The 20,243-nt window shown below is 35.0% G+C and overlaps 3 protein-coding genes across 4 annotated transcripts; 1 reads left to right on the top strand and 2 right to left on the bottom strand.

Annotated features, from left to right (window-relative positions):
• Positions 1-236: 236 nt before the first annotated feature.
• Positions 237-8,446, top strand: GCS1 (glucosidase 1). Of its 2 annotated transcripts, none has more exons than XM_088825312.1 (22): positions 237-767; positions 882-955; positions 1,301-1,552; positions 1,845-2,013; positions 2,321-2,407; positions 2,548-2,616; positions 2,726-2,822; positions 3,588-3,670; positions 4,070-4,177; positions 4,889-5,010; positions 5,130-5,237; positions 5,325-5,398; positions 5,875-6,000; positions 6,207-6,274; positions 6,493-6,639; positions 6,721-6,771; positions 6,941-6,997; positions 7,314-7,463; positions 7,561-7,652; positions 7,767-7,876; positions 7,966-8,029; positions 8,110-8,446. In XM_088825312.1, exons 1-22 carry the CDS (start codon positions 492-494, stop codon positions 8,252-8,254), a joined length of 2,529 nt encoding a protein of 842 aa, XP_088681438.1. In that variant the 5' UTR covers positions 237-491; the 3' UTR covers positions 8,255-8,446. The 2 variants fall into 2 exon arrangements, with proteins under 2 accessions (XP_088681438.1, XP_088681439.1); XM_088825313.1 differs by having other exon boundaries at positions 332-767; positions 1,916-2,013.
• A 217-nt stretch (positions 8,447-8,663) lies between these two features.
• On the bottom strand, positions 8,664-12,291 carry LOC105970891 (nuclear pore complex protein). Its single transcript, XM_012995708.2, has 7 exons — positions 11,723-12,291; positions 11,569-11,622; positions 10,772-10,831; positions 10,541-10,651; positions 9,290-9,544; positions 9,053-9,196; positions 8,664-8,899 (listed from the first exon to the last, which is right to left on the bottom strand). Exons 1-7 carry the CDS (start codon positions 12,074-12,076, stop codon positions 8,789-8,791), a joined length of 1,089 nt encoding a protein of 362 aa, XP_012851162.2. The 5' UTR covers positions 12,077-12,291; the 3' UTR covers positions 8,664-8,788.
• A 2,167-nt stretch (positions 12,292-14,458) lies between these two features.
• Positions 14,459-17,808, bottom strand: LOC105970890 (Galactose oxidase/kelch repeat superfamily protein). The gene is made up of 4 exons (XM_088825314.1): positions 17,584-17,808; positions 16,700-16,763; positions 15,721-16,590; positions 14,459-15,404 (listed from the first exon to the last, which is right to left on the bottom strand). The coding sequence occupies exons 3-4, from the start codon at positions 16,296-16,298 to the stop codon at positions 14,774-14,776; spliced, it is 1,209 nt and encodes a 402-aa protein (XP_088681440.1). The 5' UTR covers positions 16,299-16,590; positions 16,700-16,763; positions 17,584-17,808; the 3' UTR covers positions 14,459-14,773.
• Between the last annotated feature and the right edge of the window lie 2,435 nt (positions 17,809-20,243).

Consider the following 20,243-nt stretch of genomic DNA (forward strand, 5'->3'; position numbering starts at 1 on the left):
CTCATTTATACCCCTAGATATAATAGACAAATCAATGTTAAGATATTCTAGCTTTTCTGTTTTTTTTTTTTTTTTTTTTTTTATGTTTTGTTTTGTTTATACATGAGCAATTTAAATATTTTGCAAATTTATTAGAACTTATGACCTATTTTTTTTTTAAATGAGAGAATTTTTGAGTTGTTAGTTTATACTTTATACATGCCCACAACACTGATTTAGAAGTATGTCTCAAATACCCGTTAACTCAAATTCCAAAGCATTAGCAGTAGCAACTTTAGTTTATGTTCCTATTGTTTTGTTTTCACTAGCAACTTTAGTGTACACTTGAGTTATCCGCACGAACGTAACCGTACCACAACTCCTTTTCTCTCCACTCTCCCTCCGCTGCTCTTTCCTCAGTCTATATCTGTGTGTGTGTGTATATATATATATATATATGCCATTGCCAGAAAATTCAGAGGGAGAAGCCCGGATCCGAAACTTTACCCGAGATGACCCGACCCTCCCGAAGAAACACTCAACGCAAAACCGAATCCTCTTCAAATGGCGATCAACCGCCAATTAACCAAAATCCGAATCCGAAAACCCGAATGCCCGCTCGCCGGAACCGTAAATTCAGTCGGATCCTAACTTTATTTCTCTGCGGACTTCTTCTCGTCGCAATTGGATTATTTTTCAATAATTATTATATAAACCCTATGAAGAAGACTGTAAAACCCAGGTTTGTTACTCCATTACCTGCTCCCAAGCTCATGGATCTTCCAATGGTAAATGCAATTTGTTCTGATTTTTGACCTAATTTGATGATCAATTGTAATATTCAGAAATAATGATTTTGCCTTTTTTTTTTTTAATTTATTTATTTATAATTTGATTGGTAGTTTCAAGGGGAGCACAAGGAGAGTTTGTACTGGGGAACATATAGACCCCATGTTTATTTCGGAATTCGTGCAAGGTAAGTTCTTTTATGTTGCATTTTGCTGCAGTTTTTCGATTCTTTGTAGCTTTGGAATCGTAATAATTCGAAGTATAGAATCGAAGTGATTATCAATTATCCCACGGCATTCGTTGATAATCGAAGTGTTTGTTTGATGATCCAAATGATTCATTTTATTTTATCTTGAAATGTCAAGATAATTTCATTTTATTCTTTAAATTGGCTCTTGTTTATTTCAAGTTTGAACTAATGTAATCCCTGAAGTGTGACATTTTTATATTGCTGCATTCTCTGATGTTTTTTTTTCATTTTTCGTTATTGCTTATTTGTTGAATATGCGTAACGAGAAGTTGGAATTACTAGGACTCCACAATCTCTGGTTGCTGGTTTGATGTGGATTGGTGTTACGGATGGGAGGTATTCCATGCGACATGTATGTCAAGATTCTGATGGACTCAAGAAATACGGCTGGACACATCATAATGCACGGGATTATGGACGCCAAGTATTTGTCGACCAAAGATTGACATTGACAACAAGTTTTCTGAAATCGAAGGAGATAGAGAGTGGTTATGGAGGGGACTGGGCGGTTCGACTTGAAGCAGATACTGAAGAGTAAATTTCTAGACCTTTTACGATTCTTGTTTTCAAGTTCAGTTGAGCTAACTACAGATACTGTTTTTTTTTTTTTTTTTTTTTTTTTTTTAAATATCTACTAATGAATGCTATTAAATTTTGCTCTTTTTTTTTGCTACTAATATTCAAGTAATTATTTTTTTATTTCTAATAATCATTTTATCACTTAAAATTTGCGGGTTCCTGCAAACAGTTCTTGCCTCGCGGAGTTAATTAAAAAAATGCTTGTCATTTGCTAATCTGAAGTCTTGATTTTCTTTGACTGATATAGAGTTAATAAGGAAAAGGCAGAAATTGTGCACCTTTTCTTTTATATGGCTGATGAAGGTGGAACTGCTCTAGGTCTGGGTAGGGGCATTTCAGACATTACCGATGACCACACCCTGGCATTTGGGTCACGTGATGATCTTGGTAGTTGGCAGCTTCATTTAGAATCAAAGGTACCTTTTCAATTATAAATAAGGACTATTTATACTGAGAAATGGTATTTCAACGTTTTCCAGTATAAGCATAATTTTTTTTTTGACTTGTCTGCCTTAGTTATTTGTAATACATTTTAATAGATTTTTTTTACAAATATGTGTTTCAGCAGATAATATCGAGTAAAACAAACTAGCTCTGTTTGTGTTCTTGATTCTGTTGCATGGAAGCAAGACCTTTCTATTTGAAAAGAATAATTTATATTTAGCACCTAATATGTTACCATCAAATGAACTAACAATGCGACGCATGAATGAAATTTTGAAGGATGTCTTTGAGTTCCATTACGCTGGTTTCAAGACGCAGCACATTCACAATTTATCGGATCTTGTCCAAACAAATCTTGGAATTCAGGTGTGTAGGATCTAATAGTTGAGTTCATTGTCAATTATTGTTTTTTTTATCAAGTTCAGCCGGTGGCTTTCAGTCTCTTGCTATACGATCGTAACTGAATCTTCATGTCACCTTCATCCAGTTTTCTAAATTTTGTTTAGGCTAGGAATCTTGGCCGGTTACAGCTTTCAGATACAGCCGATTATGCTCCAAATATTCTAGTTTTCCAGGTGTGTGCTTGATGAATTGTTCATGTCTCACCTTTTGAGGAAGCTAAGTTTAGTTTTATGTTTTGCTTCTCATTTTACAAATCTAAGCATCTTCTTAAATTTCATTCAGATTTCTGCAAAACTTCCTTTCAAAGCAGATATTGCTTTTATATCAAAATCGAGCGATTCTACTTCTAGAACCGTAGAACGTGTCAAAGTCCTTACAGGTATCGCTACACTTGTTTTTATAGGACATTTTCCATTTTTTTTCTTCATTCTGATTGATTGCCTTTCTTTTTTTTTTTTTTTTTTTGACGATGTCAACAATGAAATGGCTGTTTTCTTTTATTGCCAACCCCTATCTTTCTACTTACCACTTAAGCGCAATGATTTTTTATTCCGAGATAGGTTCTTATTTGAATTTGTAACAGAGAAAAGAATCACTATGAAGTGTCAGGTGCTTTTGAAACGGTGGTTATATCCTTCTGTCATAATAGAAGAAAATAGAGATGGTTTGTCCTGGCAAAAGCGTTCTCGGTCTTTTGCCTTTCTTCACTATATGAAGTGAAAAAAAATGCAATATCAATAAGCTAGCACCAACAATAAAGTATGTCAAATTCTACATTACTTGAAAATTTTACATTTAACCCCCTCTTGAATGAAAAATCTTACGATCACACCTACGAGGATAGTAACATCTGAAATCGGAAGATTTCGTTAGTGTTCTCTCTGTAAGGGAGGAAATATTAGAAATATTCAAAGCAAAGCAATTGGATGTCCGGGCATATATGACTGATCAATAGAAAGACTTCACCTTTTAGATTTCGCAAACAAGACGGGTAGTTTCGTAATATAAATATACCTCAGGTGTTATTTGTAATTTACCCTTAATATTTTCAGTCTTTCAGTTTTTTCTTGTACTAATTAATCTTTCACTCGTCTGCGAACCTTTGTCCCTCATTTCACATTTAAAATATTTTTCGTCATCCCAGGGGACTCTTTAACTAGTCTTCTAGAGCAGAAGCAGAAGCAGTTCGACGACAAATATCAAAGATGTTTTAATATGCCTGATGAGGTACCTATTAGAGATGTTTCTATTCTTCTGATTCATCCTTGAGTTCTATAATTTTGAATAATGAATTCAAAGGTTTACTAAAAATTAGAACATTTGCTCTAAGGTGTCCAATAAGACGATCACACATGATTTTGATGTTTATTGCGAGATTTCATCGCGTTTGCATATGATTGTCACATTTGGTAATGTCTCCGGAATGCAAGATCTTGCAAATAAAAATAGATGTCCGAATCATTGCATAATTTGAATCACCTTTGTTGCAGCTCACTATTGTTGTTTGTGTTGCTATATTGAATCTACCTTTCCTCTCTTACACTGATTTTGTTTATCTTTATATATCTGTTGGGCTTTTTTAGTATTTAAAGGTTCTTGAATTGAAATCCAATGATGTTTTTTCAGCTCAACGCTGAAGCCATAACAGTAGGTAAAGCAACTCTTGGGAATTTGTTGGGTGGGATTGGCTACTTTTACGGCCAATCAAAAATTTCACTTCCATCATCCTCAAATGTAAGTTGTTTCATATCCCTACTCTTTCTAGACATGGTGATATGATGCGAATTGCCCTCTCCCTGTTTTAGAATTGTGAATTATGTCTGAAGTTGATAAACTAAGTGCAGTTTATATTAGGCTCAACGGCTTACTCACCTGTTTTCTACATTGATATTAGTGGAATTATTCCTACATTGGGTGGAACCATTAAATTTTACACCTGTCAATGATTTCATTGTGGCATATAAAATTTTCAAGCTGTTCTGTTTACCATACAATTTATATAACAAATTTTATAATATCACATTAATAATGCCCCATTGAAATAATAATACGACCTGGTGCACCAAGCATTACTAGAATAACTCTAATTTTTTTATGGAGGGTAAATTTTACAAAGTCTCAGGATTAATAAATTGCTCCCGGAAAGAAACTCAATTTGTGTTACCCAATTCTATCATTAACAGTAACTATTTCTCGTTGTTCATATCTTGAAAGTTAGTGGTTATGCTAATGATGTTGCGATATGCATTACCTACGAACTAGTTCTTGTTTGAACTTGGTGAGAACATATGCTGCTTTGTATTGGAATTTTGTTGACAACTTTTTCTCCTCATCTGTGAACTATGTCCGCGTAAATCAACAGAACCACATTGCTATCTCGTCTCACATGATTTGTGTCATTTGGACGCCTGACAAAGTTATGCAGTGGGCTATTATCTTATGCAGCTTGTATCTGGTGATAATTATATTTCATATTGGCCAGCTGAGCTATACACAGCAGTGCCGAGTCGTCCCTTCTTTCCTCGGGGGTTTCTCTGGGATGAAGGTTTTCACCAACTATTGATCTGGTAAGTTGCTTGTAGTCATGCAGATCCTCTCTTTTTTCTGGAGTTTTTTTGCTATTAACAGCTGGTTTTACCTTTTTCTAATGGCAATAAATCTTTTTTTTCAATGTTTACATGAAAAGGCGTTGGGATGTTAAAATTTCTTTGGATATTATCGGGCATTGGTTAGATCTGATGAATGCTGATGGATGGATTCCACGTGAACAAATTTTGGGTGCTGAAGCTTTAAGGTGACTGTTGAATTCTTTTAGTATAACTACTCAGCTTCATGGTACTAAAAACCTTCGAATTTTTTTTTCTTTGTTCTCTATTGGCAGTAAGGTACCATCAGAGTTTGTCCTTCAGTATCCAACAAATGGAAATCCACCGACATTGTTTTTGGTTTTACGAGGTTTGATCTTACTGCAGTTTCTGTCCTCTGGTTAAATATCATGTTTTGGTGTACCGTGATATGTACACTTCCTGCTGTATGACCTACTGTAACATTTGAAATCCTATTGTTTAAGAGTTGAAGACCCCAATAAGCTGACACAATCTATTAAGAGAGGCTATATAGTCCATTGTTAAAAGTATCTAGACGTAGTTCTGCTCAATTCACCAACTCGTCTCACCTAAAAGAGGAAATGAATGAGAGGTGGTGGAAATTGAATAGGCTGCAAGGTTCTGACACTAGATAGCTATAGAATGCCATCTGGTAAATCTGATTGTCTGTTCTTGCCTTGAGTTGTGCGATCATTTTGCTTATAGCTAATTGGCAAAAGGTGCATCTCTGAATTGTTGCACTTCGCATATTGATTTGTTCGGTGGGGGATATTTTTGTATGTACTGTGGTTGTAATACAATGGTGATAAGAGTTGCCTTTTGCAGATTTGGTTTCTGGCATTAAGAAAAACAAATTTACAGCTTCAGAAACAAATGAGATTACCATCTTCTTGCGTCGAGCATTTGTGCGTCTTGATGCGTGGCTTAAGTGGTTTAACACCACTCAATCAGGTGAGTATGGCAGGAATCTTATAAAGTCTACATATTGAACACATGCTGGTTGCTTCCTCATAGAAACTGTGTGCCAGCATTGACACCTCATTTGTAATAAAAATATCTCATGTATAAGTTACTGAAATACAACCTAAGAAGGCGTTTTGTTAGATAGGAAGTTAAATTGGTTTATTTTAATTGGAAATTCGATGTTCTATTCACAGGAAAAGATGTGGGGACCTATTTTTGGCATGGAAGAGACAATGTGACCACACGTGAACTGAATCCTAAGGTTCTTATCCACTATCTTTATATGCATGTTAAAACAATGTAGCCCCTCCCACCAAATAAAAAATTATTTTGTCGTCCCCATTTATCATTTTTGTCGTTTGAAGATTGAAATCAATTCATACTGTTGGAGCTATATAGCTTTCTTAACTTTCAAAATGACTAAATGAAAGGTAATCTATAACTGTCAGATTTACCAAAATAGTATTTTTGCATTTGTAGTCGCTCTCTTCTGGACTGGATGATTATCCACGTGCATCACATCCCAGCGAAGATGAACGCCACGTGGATCTTAGATGTTGGATGCATCTTGCTGCAGATTGCATGAGTTCAATTTCAGAATTACTCGAGGACAGACACGTCGGAAAGGTATAACCGGTAAACATTAGACAAAATGAGTTGCCAGATACTGGTTTGATTTGATTTTCTATGTTGTATAAAATTATGCAGGAGTATGGCTTGACAGCAAAGTTGCTCTCGGATTTCGAGCTTTTAAATCAGGTAATTTCTAGTTTCCCTTGTTTCCTTTTGTTGTTTCTCTAAAGCATTCTTCATCCGTTATATGGATCTTATATACATTCGCCATGATTATATAGCTCATTTGGTTTATTCCATGTATGCAATAATTTTTTTCTCTCTGCCAATCTCGTGTGCTTTTTTGGATTTTCAGATGCATTTTGATTATGAAAGTGGAGCTTATTTTGACTACGGATATCATACGGAGAAGGTATATTTGCTTCCTGGACTTTGTATTCTGCAACCTTTCTCGCTTAAATTCCAGTTTGTAGGAACTACGCTCTCACCATTTTGATGATTAAGCACTATCTATCTTCCATATCCTTAAAAAACTCAACGTCTCTGGTTCTACTCTGGAATTAACATTGTAAACTAAAAAGGTTTGGAGCTATTTAAAAGTGGGTGCAATCTTCATAGAATTGAAGTGCAGCTTATATAGGGGCAAAAAAAAAAAAAGATTTTGACAAATTAAAATATTCTAGTTTATTATAGCTCATTCTTGAAGTGACATTTCTTCTTCCGTTCAGGTTCGCCTCAGTTGGCGGGTGGTAGAAGCAGCTGGCAGTTATCCTACTCGTGAATTTGTACGGGAGGTTCTACAGAAACCTACACTGAGACTGGTTCCTCATATTGGCTACGTCAGTCTTTTCCCCTTTATGGATAGGCTTATACCACCTGTGAGTTATACAGTGATTTCTTCATTCTTATTTGGTTCGTATTTGCATTATTTGTTGAAGACTGTCTTATATCTTCGCCATACACCACGCAATGTAGGAATCGTGGATATTAGAGAAACAGCTTGATCTCATCTCAAACACGAGTACGCTATGGACTAAGTATGGACTCAGATCTCTTGCCAGAACAAGGTAAGTTAAATTGGTATATTTTGAGGCTCTGAACTGAGAAGATTCTCTGTTTGCGAACATTTTAGTACACTTCTAAATGTAAGTATTCTCACACATTTATGGGATGTGTACCAGCTCGATTTACATGCAACGCAACACTGAGCACGACCCACCGTATTGGAGAGGGCCAGTTTGGATGAACATGAACTATATGATTCTTTCAGCTCTTCACTATTATTCTGAAGGTAATACATAAATTATTTACCGGGCAAATTCTTTTCCATCTTAAGACTTCTCCTCTTTGACTCGTGATAATGTACTCTATTTATCGCAGTGGATGGGCCGTATAGAGATCGAGCGAAGATCATTTACAACGACCTGAGGAATAATTTGATAAGGTATCTGCCACCTGGATAATTTACGTTTACATGTGTACTTTAAGATCAATTGTAGTAACTTTTAACATTTGTTGTGGCAGAAATGTTGTACGGAACTATAACGAGACTGGCTTCATATGGGAACAATACGATCAGAAGAAAGGGAAGGGAAAAGGCGCTCGAGCTTTTACTGGTTGGACATCACTTATAGTGTTGATCATGTCTGAAGTATACAGTGACAGTTAGTACTTACAAATTGAACCATGGTTAGGTTAAAAGATGATTTACATTAGGCGTACACCATTTTTAGTTTACTATCAAATTTTGAAAATTGAGGGCAAAGAGAACTCATTGACTACAGTGCAATATGCATGTAATAGTTGTAACTATCCTGAAAGGGCTCAAGTTTAATTTTACCGTCTGATTTTGTGCAACAAAGTATTTAAATTTTGAAGAGTTAATTCAAAATTTATTCAATTAAAAATAATTTATTTCCCACACCTTAAGGTAATAATAATTAACATTTTTGCATATTATTGAAATTGAAAATGTAAGATCAACATTTCTACAACTTAACCAAACAATTTTACATTGCAATAAAAATCGAGTTTTTTACTGTTTTTTTCGGTTAATGCAAAAAGCTTTTACTGGGGCAAATGTTCATAATACATATAATATTTGAATTTCAGCATTCTTGGTTATAATGAAAAGGTACACTGAGAAATTAAAGAGAAGATCGATCAAGAAAGAGATATGGGCAAACTATGCAGGCTTCTTCTACTAGTCTTCAATCATTTCTGTATCTTCAGCCATTATAATTTCCATGTCTCGTGCGTCTCGTTTGAGCACGTTTCCAAGTCTAGCGATAGCCTCCGTTTGCCTTTGTAAGACCTATTTCGCAAACAGAGAAAATAAAAAATAAAATTTCCAGATAAACACAAACTATCAGCACAAGGGGATTCAATTTGAGAGAATTCACAAAAAAAAAAAAAAAAAAAAAAAAGATAATCGTAAGAACATAAAAATCAATTTGCATTCTTGTACCTCCTGCATTTGAGCTAGGCTTTGTTGATGAATTTTGGTTGATCCTGGAAGATAAATAGAGCCACCAGTTGGTCCATCTGTTTGCAGGCGAGATAGTGTCAGCAGATTCTGAACCCGTCTATAAAGTTCCGCACCACCTTTCAACTGCAAGTTCATTTTATATTTATTGTTCATGCTCCTCGCTGACGTGTCAAAACAGATAAAATTAGGTAATTAAAAAAAAGAAAAAACTCAAACCTGTCTTGTGATTGCAGCTAATTTCTCTGCTAATTCTACTTCTCCTTTCATCAGAGGTAATCGACTGCCTCTACCTTCAAGTGCCTCTATTATTCTCGTTACCCTCAAAAGGCGCCTTTGAAGCCCTTGCTCTTTTTGTTGCATCTTTTGAATCCAAGGGAGTGTGTCAGCTTGGAAATGCCTTTGGAGCTGCTTCACGTAACTCTGAGTCATCTTCAATCTCTCAGAATCTGAGAGTCGAACTTCATCTTGAAGCTGTACAAACCCATATTAAAGACATCGTCAGAAACTTTTCACAAATTATAAGCAAAACATGATAGTTCAAAGAGCAGCAAGATGAGGGACAAAATCGTCATAATGTGTATTTACTCAATTCTTAAATTGATGGTATCAATAGAAACGTCATGAGTCCATGTAAAGACGGGATTGTGAAGGAGGCTAGAGAGCACACAATCACATTTTTTTGGTATTTTCTTTCGAAGTTCAAATTTTAATAAGGAACACATTCACCTCCCTATAGATTATACATAAATAAATAAATATAAATAAATAATGTTAATACATTCCCGCAGCCTCTGACAGAGAGCTGATACACATGAAAAGAGGAATTCCAAATTGAAGTGTACACCTCATCACAAGATAATATTCACATGTCAGCTTCATAACAAAATTAAACATGAGTGGTCATTTTATTATAGTAACTGAGTTCTTTTTCGTAATCCGGCCACTTAGGAATTCACTAAGCTTTCCAACAACAAAATATTCTGATATAACTACATTTATTTCAGGATTTGGGTGTACTAAGCTCACAACTTCTTACTCCACTGTAATGATACAAATATCTATACGCTTTTCTCCAATGCAAGCTTTTATAGTATACAGATGTACTTTTACCAATTGCATTCCTCCACTTATACCAAACTACGTGTCTATACTATCATCCTTTTATCTACTTCCCAAGATGTTAATTATTGCATGTTATATACAACTCACTCACAAAATCTCATCACCGAATTCAGAGAGCTGGTGCAATATCACATAATGGTAGAAAGGATTCGATCGTGAATGCCAATGGAAATATCACCTAGAATAGTTTGTATAACAATGTTATGAACATCGATTGTGTAGACAGACAGATATGAAGAAAAAAAAAGTTGCAATTTGTGCTGACTCCCAAATTACAGAGTCCAGACTGTCGAAAAGTTCCTTTCCAAATAAGATAAAAATGAAACTAATCACATTTTCACTTACCTTGAGACGTTGGGAAAGATCTTTAAACCCGTGCACAAGTTGTGGCCACAAGCGCTCTCTATGGGAACTTTCCATACCTTCTAGCTTTGCTATTGCCTCTGCCCACATGATCTGGAAATATAAACTATTTTTTACCAGACTAACCGAATCTTATCCACAAGTAAATCTATAATTGAAACTGTTGCAATACTGATATACAATACAAAGTCAAAATGAATACACTAAACTCACATCTGATACACCAGCAGGCTTTGTCCTGTACTGAGGTTCAGTCACACTAAATAACAGATTCTGCAAAACCAACAAAAAATCTTGATGAACATCCAATTGAGAATATATGCACACAACAAGTCGGTGCAGTTTGGAGAAAAATCAATAGCACTTCTTATAGTTCCAACTTCAAAGCAATAAGTATTTCCGCAAAAACCAAAAAGCGCATGATTTCTAACTAAGCTAATTAAGCCCGCATACAGCCCAGTTTCGGGCAATGGAATCAAATGCAGTCTTCCAACAATGAGCATCCTCAATTTCTAAGAAGAGCTTTTCTCAAACTAGATCTAAAAGTCTAGCCGCACGACTTAAAATTCAGCATGATAACTATTAGAAACTCGGTGAGCTCCATTTGTTGACGAAACAAGCCTACCCTAGAAGCCCTATTGTGACAATTTAGTTTAAATTGGTAAGTTACAAAAGAAAATATATAAAAACACTCTCGGTAAAGTCACGCTCAGCTTATATAAAAGTTCACCGAAGTTTAGTTCTTTTATCAGCTCAATTAAAAAAATATTGAAGTTTAGTTCTTTTAACAACTAAAACAATAAACAATTCAGTTTCGGGTTCCATAAGCTTGGGTAGAACGTCACTAAGCTCAACACAACTGTATTGACATTCAATTCAAGCGTAAAGTTTGGTAAACACTACATATATTTTCCGATTACACAACACAATTAAACACAACCGGTTTAATCCCATTGCAGATGAATTGAAATATCTTCAAGTAGTAAGGGAACAATTGTTGAAAATCGAACCTTAAATGCATACTTAAGGTTCCCCGGCTCCTCCTTATACGCATCGACAATCGTCTACACAAACAAGATGAAGTGTTCAAATTAAAGTGCCCTATTCGCAAAACAGCTAAAGCAATTAAAAAATAAAAGGAAAAAAAATAAAAAAAAAAATCACTTGAATATCGCGATCGGCGAGAGAAAACGGGAGAGGAGCAACTGGGGCCATCTGAGTAGTCAGCTGCGAATTCATAAAATTCATGGCAGGAGAAGCATTGTTAAACGGAGTTGGTTGCGTTTGTGGGGTAGCGTTAAACGGCGTTGTAAATCCGAACGCGCTCTGCTGCTGTTGTTGTTGAGGCTGAGGAGTCTGAAATATCGACGGCGTTTGCTGCTGCTGCTGGGGTTGGGATGGCTGAGAAAATGGTGTGGAAAAGAGCGAAGTGTTGAACGCCGGAGTTGAGGGAGTGCCGAAGGCGGGTGTGGAGGAGGGGGTGCCGAAAGCGGCGGAGGACGACTGAGCTCCGAACATTGTTGGGCGGTGGAACCCTAGATTTAGATTTTTGGGGATTTTTCTGGAGTGGGGAATTGATGGTTGCCGCCAATTTCTCTCGGGCTCTAATTTTGCTTTATATAATTTCTCTCCGGAGGGGCTCTAGTTTTGCTTTTTTATAATTCTGGCTTTAAAATTTGGGTAAATTTCTCTATGGCAAAGCCCGGCTATTAGACAAGATGAGATAGTTTGTTTGTTTTGGTAGAGACGCACCTTGCACTTAAGATCTATTTGGTCACATGTTCGAGTTATACATTATTGCACCTATGAATCAATAGTGATTATACTTCGTCGAATCAAGCTCGCAAACACACACACACACACACACGCAATAAGCATAGCAAATACACACATTAAAACCACACTGAAAACGAAAAAGATAAAGAACACAACAAGCTTTACGAGATTTGAACTCAATGAGACTCACTCCAATCCACTAGATTTAGAAATTACAAATTATTATGAGCTCAAAACCAACCAATAATCTACCAGAAAACCATAACCCATGATTCCATGTGCACTACATATCTGTCAGCCAATAAGATTAACTGTTTTTCCTCCAAGTCACGAGCTGCAGCTGCAGATAACAACATCCATGTGCTCCTCACATGCACAACTGCATGTGCATACTCCATGCACTTTAACCTCTAGTCGATTAGGTGTTATTACATCAATTATAATCACAATTTAACATGTATGTTTGTGTGTATACGAACATCAAAATCTACTCAATGTATTAATCTCGGTGTAACATACTACCAACCCGTGAGGACCACCTCTCAGGTTCAGACAAAATTCTCTTTTTCATAGTCCAAACATGTATTAATGGCAATAATACTTTCAAATTCAAATTTTGCTCTAACTTCCTTAAACCCCAATTTTATCTATTGTTCGTTTGACTGATGATTCGACTTTTGTTTTCCTTCTATTTTCAATTTATATTCGAAAGACAATGTTGTTGTGTTGACTATTCAACACAATACAATTAATTGTCCAACAACTAAAATAGAGATGAGTAGCACGCAACGATGGTTTCGTAGATGAAGTAAGAAAACTAAAAAAAATACTGATTTGAGTTCAATCATCCTTGTCGACAGTTTTTAGGTCTCGTGGTGATATGTGGCAACTGTACGAGAGTGGAGTTTACCAATGCACTTATATCTAAAAACAAGGAGTTGGTTACGTTTCATAGAAAAGGCACGTCGAGATGCAACATCATGCGAAATTCGATATGGATTTGTCTGCCACACCAAAAAAAAAATTTCCCTAAAGTAAACAAAGAGAGTAACATCAAACAACTCGACTTGAATTCTCTAATATATATAGTTGGTCTTCCGTTTTACAGTTTAAATGAAAGTATATACATTATAATACTATTTCATTAATGTGCACCCCAATAATAATATAAATTAAAGGGTTAATTTCACTTACCTCCCAGCAGTAAATAGAAACCTTCACCTACATCCCTGTACTATAAAAATCTTCAACTATACCCCCTAGATTACATGTTATACCAATTGTACCATTTTTCCTTAGTTTTTTTTAAGACAAGCCTCCCTCTTTCATTTTTTTACAAATTTAAATATATTCAGTTTCATGGTAAAAAATATTTTAATATTTATAATTTATACTCATTTTTTTTTATTTGTTAAATTTTGCTCGTTTTTCTTTAATATTTACTTGCATTGAACTCTCTAATCATAGTTTTCATTTAAATGATAATTATTCTAAAGATAAATAAAATATAAATATCATAAGAATCAGAGTAAAAATATTTTTTACTCAATAGTTTTTTTTATTATGTATTCAAAAATCGTTACAATGATATTTATCATTTAAACTTTACTATACATCTTAAATTTTATATTTTTAGGGATATAAATTTATCATTAGGTATTATTTTGATTAAGCAATTCTAAATAATTAAATTTAATACTAATAATGAACTATTTCATAAATTATGTTATAAAAAAAATAAGATGCCCACACTTGAAATTAGTTAGATTGAAACTTTAAATTAATTTACATGTTCAAGTTTATCATAAAGAGAATAAATATATTTCTATTATGGTTTCTTCTTAAAATTTACTTTTAAGAGAAAAATAGTTTTCCTATAAAAATAATAAAAATAATAATAATTAAATGAGTATGTAAAAAAATGAAAGTAGAAGAAAATTATTATTGAAAATAAATAGGGAGAGATTTATATTAAAAAAATGGTATAACTGATACAACATATAATTCAAGGGGGTGAATCAAGGTTTTGATGGTAACAAGGGAGGTAAGTGATGTTTTTCCATTAGTATGGGGGAGGTAAATGAAATTAACACTAAATTAAAAGACAAGATTGAAACTCAAATATGCAGATAACTGGAACAAAGACATTTATTTACAGGCCCACTATTTTATTTACAGTCCCACCATTTGATGGAAGATGATTTTGTACAAATTGAGAGCCAAAGTGTGGGACAGCTGTACAAACTCATGGCCTAAATCCAAATCTATATTCCCACAAACACATATGTATAAACAGATATATCCCATAAACACAACAAAGTACAACATTTTCCCCATTATTCAGACATTGAATCCTTTCATAAATTAAATGAGCACACACACAAAACAGGAACAACAACAACAAATACACACACAGTCAGATCAGATGAAAATGTCCAATCATGCCGCAATTGTGACACTGCACAAAAACGAACCCGAAGGCTTTATATCCGAAACCCCCCACTCGGATCCAGGTGCAGCTTCCGGATCGTAAACCAGAGTTCGATAACTGGGGTCCGCCTGCACTGAGAACAGCAGAAGCTTCCCCTTCAATATTCCAAACCGAAACCCGATACTCGAGCTCCCGTTAACCGGGATCGGCACCATCTTCCAAGAATTATCCGACGGATTGAAAATTGCCAGCCTCCGCTCGTTCTTCCACTCCATGCAGCAGAGCCGGCCGCCGACCACCGCGTGGGCGGTAACCATGACGCAGCCGTTCTTCATCTGGGGGGCCCACGACCGGCTCTTCGGGCTGTACACGTCCACGAAACGGGAGTTGCCGATGCTGAAGGTCGACCTACCGCCCATTACGTAGAGCTTCCCCTGGAAGCTGCAGGCGAAGCAGCCCCACCTCGGGCGGCGGAGGCTCTCGATCGCCGTCCACCTGTCGGAATCTGGGTCGTACACCTCGGCGCACGACAGGGATTCTCCGTCGGCCCCACATCCTCCGACTGCGTAGACCATGCCGTCCACCTCAGCGCATGCAAAGTCGTAGCGGGCCACATTCATGCTGGCTAATTTGCTCCAGCTGCATACAATAGGAGGTACTTTTTGTTATAATAGAATAAATCACAAGCATATTAAGAGCTATTAAAAAAAAAAAGTAGGGTGTGGAAAATCGGAAAAAAATTAAAAACTAAAATCAAAATCGAAAAACTTAGTCGAATTCAGTTCTAAAAAAAATCGGAAAAATGGAAATCAGAATGAAAAAACTCGTTCTAAAATCGAAATTTTCCGGATGGTAATCGAGGGAATTCAAAGTAATTAGATTATTCGACTGTCTCGACAACTGATATATGCACGAGAGCTAACAAGTAAGGAGAATCGAGAGAGTAAATAAAAACCTGTTGAGGCAAGGATCGTATTGGTAAACATCGGCCGAAACGGAACCAGTTCCATCAACAATAGAATATCCAGCAATAACCAGTAGCTTCCCATTGAGAACAACAACGCCAAACCCGGCTTTAACAGGTCCAGGCATAGGCAAAAGCCGACAGCGTTTGTTTCCAGAACAATCTAGAACCTCCCAGTGGCTTTCTTTTCCTTCATCATCCACCGTCAGTACGTACAGCCATTCCTCAACCACTCCACCTAGTTTCCTAACAGTCACAAACTCTTTGCTCTTGATATATGACCTCCACCGTTTGGACACTGCACCCATGGCGGGAAAATTGGAACGAGGAACTAGAGAGAGGCATTGCTTCGACACATCATCGGGCAGTCCGGGCAGGATCGAACTGTGGTAATCTTCGGCAATTTTAGCAAACAATATTGCATCACTTTTAGAATCAGCAACTTCAGAAAATAAGATTGAACCGGTTTTTTGAGATGGGGTTTCTGATTCTTTAATTCTTTTCGCGGAAAATGGGGCTGGCATTCTTCTAAAGTCGCTGATCACAGAAGTTTGTACCACAGTCGTCATTATGAAAATAATCAAATAAATTTTTGGAATAATTTTGGGAAGAGGTTTGATTAAAGAAATTCGTGAAATCCTTCGCCGATGGGGATTCTACAAGACCAAGGCATAAACGATGTCGCAAAGTGGATGTCTTGTGCTGCAAAGGCCGACGATTTTCTGTGCTTCATCCAATAAGATTCAAATTCCATACCACTTTCACTAATTCTATTAGAGTTCGGCTTCTTGGCCCAGACCAGGCTTATGTTCGATTTCGATTTTCTTGAAGTGTTTTTACCCTCACACATTTCCCAAGTACCTATTATTTTCAGAAATCCATTAAAACAAAATCAATGCGACGAAATAAGAAGAAAACAAATAGCCAATCAAAAAGCAGGAACGCAAAGTGAACTTGAACAAAGCAATACCTGAAAAGTCCATAAAAATGAGCGTTAACCTCCCGTGACTTCCATCTCTTTGCAGTACAATTGTCTGTAATAAGTAACGAAAAAAATCAAATATATCAATTGTTTCGAACTACCAAATTTGCGGAAATAGAAACGGGATCTACTTGAATACGACCGATAAAAAAATCACATGTAAAGAAAATCAAAATAAATTAAATCACCCAAGTTGAGAAGGAGTTGATAATTTAATGTCAAGTGGTGACTACCTTGATGTTGATGCTTTATTAAAAACAAATGGAAGACGCCGATAAAACGAGACAGCATGTTTATACTAAGCCTTCAAAGATGTAACCCGTTGAACTCACCTACCAACCAAACTACAGCACCACAAGCTACCCACTAACCCCAAGAAACGAGATATCGCGTTCACACTACGATTTCAAATATTCGACCATCGAGCTCACCTACCCACCCACCAAAATAAAGAACACCCACTACATTATGCACCCCCATTTTTGAGCAATTCGGGTAAATTTTGAACAATGAAGAAAAAGGTATTAATTAAATGAAAAATGCAATTCCGAGCGGGAAAAGATGCAATATTTAGTCACTGCTACTGCGATAAAACAATTAAAAAAAAACTCAGACATTAAACCATGGTTACCGGAAGGTAATCACACATATCAATTAGATCTAACTCAATAAACATTTGCAGCGTACGATTCGAAACTTCACGAAAATTGATTCCCGCAAAAAAAAAAAAGAAAAAAATTGGGGGAACTCAGAAACTCAGAACAACGTATACGAATTGTTAAACAGATCTAATGCTGCCAAAACCATAAACAGCAACAGAATACAGAAATTCAAAAATCAGAAATCGAAGAAAAAAATTGTGAAATTAATACCTGCAAAAAATGAATTTTCAGGTGCCCCAACCTGCAATTGAAACCGCTTGAGATGGGGAATTATATATAAAGGAAGGGGGAGGGTTTGAAAATTGGATAAGGATTGAGAAAAATCTGCGAAAAAATAGGAATGAGTAAGAAAGAATAATAACTGAATAAATTATGGACTGAGGAATGAATGAATAGGGGATGGATGGGAATGGTGTGTGTGTAATGTGTATGCATATATATATATTTTTTTTTGTATCTATATATCATGAGAAGGTGTTGACCGTTGACCAGATTAACAGGTTTTCGGACATTGATTTTAGTTGTATTTTTAGTTTTTTTTACTGTAAATTTACATTAGGCAAGTTTGGTAACGATTTTGATTTTGTTCCCATTATTTTATTAAAATAAAATTTATTGTTGGTTAATTTTCAAAAAATAAAATAAAAAGATCAATAGTTTATATATCTCCACCGAACATTATTCGATTTCAGATAGTAAAAAAATGTATTCACTGTATAATAATTAAATGTTACTTATTTTGCAAATTCTTCTTATAAAATGTGATTTTCGATTGCATTTGGATGTAAATTCCATTTTAATCATAAATAATTTATTGTTTATCTTTAACGGTAAATAGAACTTACTCTTCTTTGATTTGAATATTTTGCGCATAACCCCTTTTTATTTTTAATATAATACATGTTGCCCGTATATTTTAATATAATCACATAAACCCTTGCACTTTTAAAAAGATTATATTTCTAATGAGCAAGATTATTTATCAAATTGAATATCATAAAGGATTATGTGTTTATATTAAAAATACAAGAAGATCATGTATACAAAGTTCAAATTACAGGGGGCATGTACTTATATTAAAAGTACAAGAAGATCGGGTGGAGGAAACTCAAATCACAAGAGGAGTTAAGTGTCATTTACCCTTATTTTAAAACACCTCCTCAATGTAAAACCACATACAGTAAAAGATAGATTATATGTAACTACTAATATAATTTACTTTTTGTAAGCAATGTCAATATATTTATATCTATATGATGACATACTTTATATTAAAATAGAAAAAAGCATAATTAAACATTCCCCAAAAAACAAAAGTTATCCTACTTTTTAGGATAATTATTAATTGAACGAAATTTAAATGAGGTAGTTGGAAGATGTAGATATAGGGGTGCCGATTCGATGATACCGATCGAAATTTTGTAAAAGTTAAAATTTCAGTACTTCGAAAATTTGTATGGTTTATCGAACATAATTATTTGGTTCTATACGGTTTTTTACCCAATTAATTCGGTTTTTTTTTCGGTAAAACCAAAAATATATTTTATATTTTAAAAAAGCAAAAAAATATAATACATTTAAATTAATTAATTCTTGAATTTAACATTCAAATTTCAATAATTGACCTTAAAAAAAAGGTGATGATCAATTGAGGCTAATTTTTAAGTAATATAAGAAAAAAAAATCAATCTAAAAGTATTTATAATTTGTTATAACGTTGAAAACTTTAAAACAAAAGAAAAATAAAAAAAATATTTATTAAATAGTTCGGTGTTCGGCACGGTTCGGTATATCAGGCATCAATAACGTAAACTGAAATTTCAAAAAAATATATACCAAATACGAAATTGAATTTCCAGTTCAAAATTTGGTACAAATCGAATTTTCGAAGTATATGATTCACCTACGTACCCTTATTCTCGAAAGTAGAGGTTGATCTTTAATTGAAATTATCATTCGATTCGGTTAGAATTCAATAAAATTAGAGCGAACCCGAAAAATTGTAGTCATATGTTTAACATTTTTGAGATTCATAAATTTATATCAGACATATAACGTGGTTTATATTCCTCGTATTGTTTGTTTAACTATTGCATGAATATAAAATTTAATTATATTAAAAAGAATCATATATTATGGGAGACAAAAAGATCTTCTTTCTCCTAGTTTTGTGTGCCTTAGCGGAAACTTTAAGGCTAAGGAGAATCTTTCTTGAAATGCGGTCTGAATTCTTACCATTATATAACCAAAAGTGAATCATCAAGAATATATTTAGAAGTGTCCATTTTAGAAGATTAGTATTATTTTGATTTTTTGCAGTACATCTAAAAGATTTTTAAGTAGTCCAACACCCTATTATAGATTAAAAAAATAAATATTGATTCTCCTAAGTTGGTAAAATAGAAAATTTGGTATCCTTTGGTCAGGTTTCGATTGATCTGATGTCGTTTACATGCACACTAGTAATCGCTGATACATATTGGATTGCCTCAAAAGTTAAAACAATAAGATCCTATAAATAAAACCCAAACTCACTCTCGCGTAACCTACTAAACCAACCACTGGCCAATGCAGGGCAGTCATAGGTGACGGATGTGATTAAAGAGAGTTGGGAAGCTTGCAATGTGATATGGATCGGGAAAAAGCCCGCTTGACATTTAAAAGAGGTGATAACAGCCACGAGCCCTCCCTATTTGAACTGATCCAGCTCGCAGAGAATACGAGCCCTCCCCATTTTATTATTAAGATAATACGGATGTTCATTTGTTTAATATATATGTCAAATATAAGTACATGTATTAATATATTTATGATATGTAATTCGAGAATTTCGCGTCAGGATATGGCTGGAATCCATCGAGGCGGGACAA

Source organism: Erythranthe guttata, chromosome 11 (assembly GCF_056151865.1).
Source record: "Erythranthe guttata isolate IM_541 chromosome 11, IM_541, whole genome shotgun sequence".
Lineage (NCBI taxonomy): Eukaryota > Viridiplantae > Streptophyta > Magnoliopsida > Lamiales > Phrymaceae > Erythranthe > Erythranthe guttata.